The following is a 10484-nucleotide window of genomic DNA, read 5'->3' as shown; positions in this document are numbered from 1 at the left end:
ACAATTTTATTTTATTGATATTACAAAATGCCTTTGGAATATGTGTAAATTGTAATGTTTTTCAAATACATAATTATGACAATACACATTTGGGACCCTTGAAACCACAATTTATGAAGCACAGAACAAGTACACAGGCAGGAGTCTTATCAGTATCACATGAGACCAAGAAACCTAATGTTACAATCAACCACTAATCTAGTTATAACAGGATATTCCAAGAGACAAACAAAATACATGACTATTTCAGTGCTGGTAGCACCCTCAATTGTACAAGGTAAATTCAGCACTGTTAAACACTGGATGTGGAAGTCCTAACTGGCCCAGCATACTGTACATTTTCTCAGACCTCAGACTGGTAGTTCCAGACGGCTATCTCCCCATTGTCACTGCAGGAGACAAGGAGCCCAGCCTCCTTGGGGTTCCAGGCGATACAGTTGACATCCTGGCTGTGGGCCTTGGGTACATGGGCAGACAGGGAGAAAACAGGCTGGTCTGGGTCAGCCGTCTCATCCTCCTTAAACACACGCACTCCGTCATCACCACATGCAGTCGCCAGGGCACCGGTCAGCGGACACCTGAGCACAACAAATAAGTACTGAATTGGATCTGTGGCTGCATTTTATCAATATATTTTTTATATAAAGAGGATGCTCACCATGCAATATCATACACTGTCCGTCCATGAAACCCTGAAAGGGTGCAAACACATTTCCAAGCCGTGTCTGTGCCTTCAGTAAAAAAACAAAATCAGGCGTTAAATGGGCATTTATCATTACCTTCCTTTTCCCCTTACATCATTCACACATTCATGGAGCATCTTGCTCACCCTGCCCACCTCCAGGCTGACATTCTTTCCAGATCTTCACAGTACGGTCATCACTGCACGATGCCAGTCTCTGGCCACTTGGGTCAAAGGTCAAACCCCAGACAGTGGAGGTGTGACCCTCCAAGGTCGCCCTGCACTCCCAGTCATCATCCTCTTCTTTATAGACACACACATTGTTGTCGTAGCTACACGAGGCCAGAAGCTGCGTAGAGAACATTTAACTTCAGTGGGTAAAAACACACAATGCAGAGTACAGAATACTGAAACGATTAGTCCAGAGAAGCCTTGCAATAGTGTTGGGGTGTGAAAGGATTATGATGCTGCTATTTAGTACAAAAAGTGAAACAGTATGAAATAGGCAGTACCTCCTGTGTTGGATGCCAGACAACATGCTTGACATCCTGCGTATGAGAGTTCACCACGCTCACACACTCATACTCATCCTCCTCATCCACTGAGAAAGACAGAGACATGGTGACAGACTGTTCAAAACTACATACAGATACACAACAGCTGAATGTTTATGTAGAACACAAGTAATGTGATAAAAATACAAGGAATTGTATTCCTATGTTAATGCAGCACTAACCCTCCCAGATCCAGACACTCTTGTCTCTGCTACATGTGGCCAGCAGGTTACCGGATGGGGCCCAAGCCACACATTTGACCTCATTCTCATGCCCTTCTAACACTGTCAAGCACTGAAAGAAACAGAGACAGTGTGATGCTCTCACGGGCCATATCTTACTATCATTGCAAAGCATTTGGTCAATTGTCTGTGGACGACTCACCTCAAAGTCATCATTCTTCTTCTTCCAGATGCAGGTTGTGGCATCAAAGCTGGCTGAGGCCAGGTAGTTTCCACATGGGGACCATGCCACCTTTCTGACAGCTCTCTGGTGTCCATCCTGGAGCACTGTCTTGCATTCCCAAGAGTCACCTACACAGACAAAGGGGTTCATTTTTTCTGTTTTCCCCACCGGCACATGCCTCTGATATGGTTGATTTCACACAATGGATTTGGGATATTTACCTTCCCTTCCCCATATCCGAATGGCCCGGTCACCGCCACACGAGGCCAGCAATGTGCCTTTGGGGTTCCATGCAACATACCAACAGCGGGAATCTGGATGCGCGTTAAATTTCTGTAGAAGGGCCAAAGTGTCCTTCATTGCTAACAAGCTTGCTATCTTGCAGTTACTGGCAACTGATAAGCACAATGTGCTGCCACCAAACTAGTCGTAGCTATGAATGATACCAACAAAACCGTATCTCCAAGAAGATAATGCAAATATCATACAGACATAAACAATGACGATAGCTAATATCCACTTAAAATACGATGTTGTTATCCGGTATATGTAAATACATTTACCAACCAAATCCAAAAACGCTCAACCTCAACTTCCTACTTTTTCTTCCTGTTCGTATCTAGTTACTGCTGGCTGCCAATCTAACGTCCATCTGGCTCATTACCGCCCCCATGAGTACAGGGTGAACATTGCGCGTGTTTCTGGTGTGTAGCTGCACAATAACCCAGTAGATGGCGGTAATAACCACAAAAGTACCTTGGTTTGTGATGAATAACAAGGAAGGAAACAATTTTACAGGAAGCTAGCTAGCGAATTGGCTGCCTTTTGTTTTTGTTTTTAGCGTGAGAGCTAGTATAAATCCTGATGTTCGCGTTTTAGATAAATTTATTGGCCAGATTGTAAGTATCATATCATAAGATTGTATTTATTATGCCAGTTCACGTTACTGTTTCAATTAGGATTTTATACTTGGCTAGCTAACGTTATACGTCTAAAACGAACTAGATAGCTAACTTCTGCTGCTAACAGGCCTAGGTCGAGATCTTAGCTAGTTAGACTGAAAATTATCGGTCTATTTTTTTAGTCATTTATCATATCACACCCAACAGTTGAAACTTATTTATTTGACAAATAATGTAACCAGTTGACCTTCACTATCGGTTTTGGTGAGCTGATTATTTCACAGGCGGAAGGGCGCATTGTCAAAACAAAAGCTGTCCGTCCTTTGAGTGACATAACATAGATATACATCAGGCACTGAGTCCTGGTTGAAGACAAAGCGGGAATTGAATGACAATGTATGCACCACCTGGTGCCACTGTCCCTGGAAGCCGGCGAAGGAGAGGGGGTACCGCACTGCCCAAGCAGCCAGAGCGAAGCCTGGCATCTGCCCTCCCCGGAGCACTCTCCATCACGGCTCTATGTACGGCATTGGCAGAACCAGCTTGGGTCCGAGTTCATGGGGGGACGTGTCCCAGGCAGGAGCTTGGAGTGGCTGATGTCCTGGGATACATTGACCCAAAACTCATGGAGGGTAAGTAATGATATTGTCAACAGTGGCTCGAGCACCGAATGTGAAATCACGTTGGCATGTTTACAAGACCTGTGGTTTGTGTTAACTATCATGAACTTCTCCTAAAGATTACTGCATGAACTCCCAGACCATCTTACTGATAAGGGTCATTGCTGCATTCTGCTTCCTGGGCATCCTGTGCAGCCTGACAGCTTTCCTGTTGGATGTCTTTGGACCCAAGCACCCTGCCCTCAAGATCACCCGCAGATATGCATTTGCACACATTCTCACAGGTATGAATGGTTTTGGGCGGTGGAGGGGGGAGGGAATGAGCTTTTCAGCTAAAGAGTGTGAAAACAATTGCAAGGCAAGGTAGAAACAAAACAATATTTTCCCGTTTGCTGTTATTTTGTATGGTTTCAGTGCTGCAGTGTGCCACAGTGATCGGGTTCTGCTACTGGGCCTCAGAGCTCATCTTGTCACTACAGCAGCAGCACAAGAAGTACCACGGATCCCTCATCTACGTCACTTTTGCCATCAGCTTTTACCTGGTGGCGGGGGCTGGTGGAGCCTCTATTCTGGCCACAGCTGCCAACCTGCTGCGCCACTACCCCACAGAGGAGGAAGAGCAGGCTCTGGAGCTTCTCTCAGAGATGGAGGAGAGCAGTGAAACATATCCTGCTGATTATGACATTGCCAACCAGTTCCAGCCGCCTCCTGCATACATGCCTTAATGTTGCCAGACGGCCGCTTCTTTCTCTTACATCCAGGCTTCTCTATGAGTACCACTTTTGGCCTCGTAACAAACACATATACGGATATGTGATCCAATAATTGTACCAAATGGATATTCTCTGCAAATAGCTTATTCTCCTTTCCTTTATCAACACACTAATGAACACACTTATTTCTTGATTGTGGGTGCTTGAGTGCATGAAAGCTTCCTTTTATGATGGCAGAGATTCAATACTTGAATCTTATTTTCACCACTGAAGCTTTTAGTAATTTGCATGTAAATGGCATTAAAGTCTTGACCTATACATGTAAAGCAAGAGACAGTGGTAATATATGGGGTGTTAATTCACTGTGCGGTTTGGGTCTACGCCTGGTTATTGAATGATCAGATATGGGTTGAGACTCAACTTGGTATATGACAGTGTATGACAGTCATGGCTTGACAAAGGTCAAGTTTTCAACAAAGTTTCAAGTTTCCACAGTGTGGCAGTAGTATTTGGCCCTTGGTTTGAAGCATTAAATACCCACTGAACATCCAAAACTTGGTGACTTGCCTGCCATGTGAATATTATTTGACATTTTATCAGTTAAACCTAATAAAAGGCACCAAGATTACACAGACACTGAATTGTGGACATTTATTTTTCAATTGAAATGGACCATTATTTATTGACTGCCTGTCCCTGGTGTGGTAAATGTTTTTTCTTTTCTTTTTATGTGTATGAAAGGCACTGTTTTGCATTTTATTTAGTCTTGCAGTTGTGAACTTGGAAATTAATAGGTTTTCAATATTCTGTCAAATTGGTTTGTCATGGTAGTAAAAAAAAGAAGTTATTTTACATGATTCTGGCTAGTGAGTTAGGCACTCATTGCTGAGAAAGTAATTGATGGAAAACCATGAGAAATGTGAAGTGTCTCATATTGCAATGGACATTATTCAAGATGTTCCTATGTTGGACAACTAGAGGAACATTATTTTCTCATTTTAACAATGGGGAAAATGGGTAGAACGTCATTGTAGAATCATCAATCCACAATGCATTGGTAATTTCATAAATTAAGTCATTTCACTTAAATATACACAACTGATTGACAACTCTTAATTGTACTTTGTGATTACTTGGCTTGAGTTGTGTGACAGTTGTGTGTTGTCTGTGCATGAGTTCTTCCCCCTTGATCCTCAAGATAGTGAGAATCTGATTGTAATTATTTGGGATGGAATCTTACACACACACACACATCTTAACTTGTGTTCAGATTCAGCCCTGTACTGCTTACTTTTTACATTTTTTATAAATGTGGTTAATAATATACTTTTACCATAGGTGATTTGTTGCTCTATTGTTTATTTTTCCCCCCCATTGTTGCTTTACTTTCATCAGTCTGTAAACATGTATTGTGGACTGTTTATACAAAAGCAGGTCATATTCGAAAAATAAAAATAAATTGTCCAATTTTCTTTTAGATAATTGCTTTCAATGTAAGAACTGTAAATGTAGGCTCTTACCCGGCTCCACAAGGGTACTAAAGGGGGCATGCTTCAGTTCGGTTAGCGCCTAGCCTAGGAGAACCGAACGAGTGTGCTCACATACTCCCTTAAAAGGCCTTTGTTTAAAAACAAGAGAAAAGTGGTAATTGTACTGTTTTTCCATTTTGAGACGCCGTAGCCAGTAGTCACTTCCTCAAAATAGTCAGAATTAATCTAAGATTAAAACCCCTTTTTTTAAATCATTATTATTAACAACACATCAATAAGTACATGGGGGAACACAATCAAAAAGTACATGGGGGAACACAAGTGTGAGATCTATGTGTATAAAGAATATACAAAGGACAATTGGGCTAGGGGGTACAATATCACATTACACATGGACCTTAAGAGACATACACACACATTTATAACTCTTAGTTTTTTTGTTGGTAGAGTATAGTTGTCTTATGGTTCAATTTATTTTTGTAAGGTAAGAAAATGTGGTGTTTCGTTTGTAAATTTACATTTGTGAATATGAAATTGGGCCAAAATAATAATACAATTAATTACATCATTGTTTCAACTTATTTCTATCATAGGTAAAGAATCCAAGTAGTACATCTCTCCATAAGTGTAAAATCTTCATAAATGTGTTCAATTATACATCTACTGATGTCTTGCCACAGATTCATTACATGAATACAATGCCAAAAAATATGCAACACCGTTTCTGGGAGGTCATTACAAAAGGTACAATTTGAATATATGTTTTTCTTAAACTTCTTCATATAGTGGTTGGCAGGATAATATTCATGATTTTTTTTTTTTACGTCCTTAATTTTGTTAATACAGTAAGTAGGTATGTGTGTGGCAACATCCAAACTTTTTTCAACATATATGATCAATAAAACCATTCCAATAAAGCCATGACATGAGGTATTTAAAAAGATATGGCATATGAGAGAATATCTTAGCATATTACATGGTGTTTATATCGTTATATGTCATGACAACCAACAAGGAGAAACTTCTTCAGCTCAAAGAAAGCGTCCACAGGCCCACCTCATCAATGAACTCCAGTCCATTTGAAAAGGCACAACATCCTGCTGAAAGAAGGCTAGTAATTGTTGTTGGATGGACCAAAAGAGAAACAAATATTTCCTACTGATGAGTCAACAGGGTTAATCTTCCCTGCGGGAATGGCATCTAAAACAATTGCACATCTTTAGGTGTTACAAGGATCTTGTAGAGTGGTAAGAATTCCTTATAATTAAGTAAAAGAGCCTCTGCAGCCGAAAAAAAACCTTACCGAAGTCCAAAACGAACAAAAACGTCACAAAATTGTGTCCTAATATGGGCTCCCGAGGACCGCAAAGTCTAAGGCACTGCATCTCACTGCAAGAGGCGTCACTGCAGTTCCTGGTTTGAATCCAGGCTGCGTAACATCCAGCCGTGATTGGGAGTCCCATAGGGCGGCACACAATTGGCCCAACGTCGTCCGGGTTTAGCCATCATTGGAAATAAGAATTTGTTCTTAATTCACTTGCCTATTTGAGGTGTCCAAATACCTTAGAAAATATGGTAGTAATCTTGCTAAGACCAGAAGAGCTGAGGAGGAAAAGGTGATCATTAAGATGCCTTCCCTTTCTCAGAGGTCCCTAGCAGACCTCTCGGGGGAGGAGAAGATGGAACTAATTGAGTTACAAAATAAACTGGATAATATATATAAATTAAAAGCAGAAGGAGCCTTTATTAGATCTAGGAAAAAATGGATTGAAGAGGGAGAACAGAATTCATCCTATTTCTTTAGACTTGAGAAATTTCACTCTAAAAATGACACTATCCATAAGTTAAACATTGATGGTGTTATTACACATTACCAAAAATGAATTGCTTAATACTGTAGCAATTTTTACAGAAAATTGTATAGCTCTACGTATTGTCAGGAATCCACAGATATGTTTTTTTAATTCACTGAAAAATGTTCACTCTATCAGTGATATAGAATCTAAACAGTGTGATGAACCCATCAAAGTTGAAGAGATTATAGAGTCTATCAAACATCTAAAGAACAATAAATCACCAGGTGTTGATGGAATTACATCAGAATTGTACAAATTATTTTCTGAACAAGTAGCTTTTGCAATTGTTTTAGATGCCATTCCCCCAGGTGTTGCTATGTTATTCAGGAACGTGTCAAGACCTGACCCTCAGAGCCTACCTTCTATTGACCATGTTGACTCATCAGTAGGAAAGATTTGTTTCTCTTTTGGTCCATTCAACAACAGAGCGATACGATCCTTGTTTCAGCAGGATGTTGTATCTATACCTTATGCCATGCCTTATTGGAATGGATTTTTTGATAATATCTGTTGGAAAAAAGTTTGGATGTTGCCACACACATACCTACTTGTTAACAAAATTAAGGAAGTTTCCTTTAAAATGATTCATAAATATTATCCTGCCAACCACTATATGAAGAAGTTTAAGGAAAACATCAACTCAAATTGCTCCTTTTGTAATGACCACCCAGAAACAGTGTTGCATCTTTTTTGGCATTGTATGAATGTAAGAAAACTGTGGCAAGACATCAGTAGGTTTATAATTGAACACATTTATGAAGATTTTTTGAGAGATGTAGTGTTTGAATTCTTTACATACAATAGAAATAAGCTGAAACATTTTCATGTAATTCATTTCATTATTCTTTTGGCCAAATTTCATATTACACAAATGTAAATTTACAAACAGAAAACCACATTTTAGTACCCTACAGAAAAGAAATTGAACTGTATTTTAAGACAGTTAAATGCTTTACTAACAAAAAAGCTGTTAGAATTGTAAGTATATGTACAGTGCCTTGCGAAAGTATTCGGCCCCCTTGAACTTTGCGACCTTTTGCCACATTTCAGGCTTCAAACATAAAGATATAAAACTGTATTTTTTTGTGAAGAATCAACAACAAGTGGGACACAATCATGAAGTGGAACGACATTTATTGGATATTTCAAACTTTTTTAACAAATCAAAAACTGAAAATTGGGCACAAAGCCACTCCTTCTTTGCCCAGGCGGTGTGTTTGGGATCATTGTCATGCTGAAAGACCCAGCCACGTTTCATCTTCAATGCCCTTGCTGATGGTAGGCTTTGTTACTTTGGTCCCAGCTCTCTGCAGGTCATTCACTAGGTCCCCCCGTGTGGTTCTGGGATTTTTGCTCACCGTTCTTGTGATCATTTTGACCCCACGGGGTGAGATCTTGCGTGGAGCCCCAGATCGAGGGAGATTATCAGTGGTCTTGTATGTCTTCCATTTCCTAATAATTGCTCCCACAGTTGATTTCTTCAAACCAAGCCGCTTACCTATTGCAGATTATCTTCACAGCCTGGTGCAGGTCTACAATTTTGTTTCTGGTGTCCTTTGACAGCTCTTTGGTCTTGGCCATAGTGGAGTTTGGAGTGTGACTGTTTGAGGTTGTGGACAGGTGTCTTTTATACCGTTAACAAGTTCAAACAGGTGCCATTAATACAGGTAACGAGTGGAGGACAGAGGAGCCTCTTAAAGAAGAAGTTACAGGTCTGTGAGAGCCAGAAATCTTGCTTGTTTGTAGGTGACCAAATACTTTTTTCCCACCATAATTTGCAAATAAATTCATTAAAAATCCTACAATGTGATTTTCTGGATTTTTTTCTCTCTCATTTTGTCTGTCATAGTTGAAGTGTACCTATGATGAAAATTACAGGCCTCTCTCATCTTTTTAAGTGGGAGAACTTGCACAATTGGTGGCTGACTAAATACTTTTTTGCCCCACTGTATTTGCATATTTCCGTTAGGGAACGCCTCTTCTGAAGTGCGCGTCTGCACATATGCGACCTTGCACTTTTAAACAACTTTTTATTTATGTTTTACTTTGGCAGAGCGTCAAGTCTATAACATTTAGTGCACTGTGTTCATAACAGATTCTAGTTTTGGGAACAGAAAAATGTATTGAGATGAGATGTTTAATCAATGAGAAAGAATATTAGCTCGGTTTCATCTAGTCCTATTACCCGCGGCTGGACTTCATCTCACTACCATATGTGGTGGTGAGAAAACATTCTAAACAAATGCTTCAACTTTATAGCCTCTGTGACGTGTTTGGGTTACCCCTTCTGTCTGTGCCATTGCCCCCTCAGTTTTAGTTTTAATACAGATGTGTGTGTCTGGGTATCTCCTGTAGAAAATGTTGAACTCTAGGTTTCCATCCTTCTTGAACCCACCTGTTCTTATGGTGTCATCCTCACAAAATACAAACACAGACAATACAATTATTCTTCATGATTTCGATGGAAATCAAGGTTTATACTGAATAACATCAGATGTGATCATAGGCTAAACCTTGCAGTGAAATTCTTACTCATGGGATCCTCTCAACTGTGCAGTACACATCCACCATTAACTAAGGTGGCAATATCTGTTCATGATAATGCAATAACAATGTCCCAGTGATGTGTATACCTGTATCTTTAGGCTGGCTGAGTCGAGGATGGTGGTCACTAGATTGGGCTGGGGAATACACTGTAATTTATGATGCAGATGTAACAATATAGACATTACGTCTGTCCCCTCGCCCCGACCTGGGCGCGAACCAGGCACGAACAGTCACCCTCGAAGCATCGTTACCCATCGCTCCACAAAAGCTGCGGCTCTTGCAGAGCAAGGGGAACCACTACTTCAAGGTCTCAGAGCAAGTGACGTCACCGATTGAAATGCCATAGGGCGCACCACCGCCAACTAGCTAGCAATTTCATATCGGCTACACGGAGACATGTTGTAGGTTTGTGTGTGGAAACGTGTGTGTGACCTGACAAAAGCTAAAAATTGGTTCCTCTTGAAGTCTGATAGTCCTGTCCAGCTGGTCAGGAATCAAATCAAAATCAAAATTAAATCAAATCAAATTTATTTATATAGCCCTTCGTACATCAGCCGATATCTCAAAGTGCTGTACAGAAACCCAGCCTAAAACCCCAAACAGCAAGCAATGCAGGTGTAGAAGCACGGTGGCTAGGAAAAACTCCCTAGAAAGGCCAAAACCTAGGAAGAAACCTAGAGAGGAACCAGGCTATGTGGGGTGGCCAGTCCTCTTC

At 40.6% G+C, this 10484-nt stretch overlaps 2 protein-coding genes across 3 annotated transcripts; one reads left to right on the top strand and one right to left on the bottom strand.

Moving 5' to 3' along the window:
• Positions 1 to 93: 93 nt before the first annotated feature.
• Positions 94 to 2272, bottom strand: LOC112262965 (probable cytosolic iron-sulfur protein assembly protein ciao1-A). Of its 2 annotated transcripts, none has more exons than XM_024438868.2 (7): positions 1863 to 2272; positions 1621 to 1769; positions 1419 to 1530; positions 1195 to 1283; positions 830 to 1031; positions 659 to 731; positions 94 to 578 (listed from the first exon to the last, which is right to left on the bottom strand). In XM_024438868.2, the coding sequence occupies exons 1-7, from the start codon at positions 1999 to 2001 to the stop codon at positions 344 to 346; spliced, it is 999 nt and encodes a 332-aa protein (XP_024294636.1). In that variant the 5' UTR covers positions 2002 to 2272; the 3' UTR covers positions 94 to 343. The 2 variants fall into 2 exon arrangements, with proteins under 2 accessions (XP_024294636.1, XP_024294637.1); XM_024438869.2 differs by having other exon boundaries at positions 839 to 1031.
• A 139-nt stretch (positions 2273 to 2411) lies between these two features.
• On the top strand, positions 2412 to 5343 carry LOC112262966 (transmembrane protein 127). The gene is made up of 3 exons (XM_024438870.2): positions 2412 to 3175; positions 3283 to 3447; positions 3578 to 5343. The coding sequence occupies exons 1-3, from the start codon at positions 2932 to 2934 to the stop codon at positions 3886 to 3888; spliced, it is 720 nt and encodes a 239-aa protein (XP_024294638.1). The 5' UTR covers positions 2412 to 2931; the 3' UTR covers positions 3889 to 5343.
• Positions 5344 to 10484: the final 5141 nt, after the last annotated feature.

The sequence above is a fragment of the Oncorhynchus tshawytscha genome, linkage group LG12, assembly GCF_018296145.1.
Source record: "Oncorhynchus tshawytscha isolate Ot180627B linkage group LG12, Otsh_v2.0, whole genome shotgun sequence".
Classification (NCBI taxonomy): Eukaryota; Metazoa; Chordata; class Actinopteri; order Salmoniformes; family Salmonidae; genus Oncorhynchus; species Oncorhynchus tshawytscha.
This window is presented reverse-complemented; position numbering and strand designations above follow the sequence as displayed.

Excerpts from the sequence above, each read along its gene's own strand:
- LOC112262966 (XM_024438870.2), top strand. The coding sequence starts at position 2,932 with ATGACAATGTATGCACCACCTGGTGCCACTGTCCCTGGAAGCCGGCGA. Across the intron at positions 3,176-3,282 it reads TGACCCAAAACTCATGGAGG|ATTACTGCATGAACTCCCAG; the intron begins GTAAGTAATGAT and ends CTTCTCCTAAAG. Across the intron at positions 3,448-3,577 it reads ATTTGCACACATTCTCACAG|TGCTGCAGTGTGCCACAGTG; the intron begins GTATGAATGGTT and ends GTATGGTTTCAG.
- LOC112262965 (XM_024438868.2), bottom strand. The coding sequence starts at position 2,001 with ATGAAGGACACTTTGGCCCTTCTACAGAAATTTAACGCGCATCCAGAT. Across the intron at positions 1,770-1,862 it reads TCGGATATGGGGAAGGGAAG|GTGACTCTTGGGAATGCAAG; the intron begins GTAAATATCCCA and ends TTGTCTGTGTAG. Across the intron at positions 1,531-1,620 it reads AGAAGAATGATGACTTTGAG|TGCTTGACAGTGTTAGAAGG; the intron begins GTGAGTCGTCCA and ends TGTTTCTTTCAG.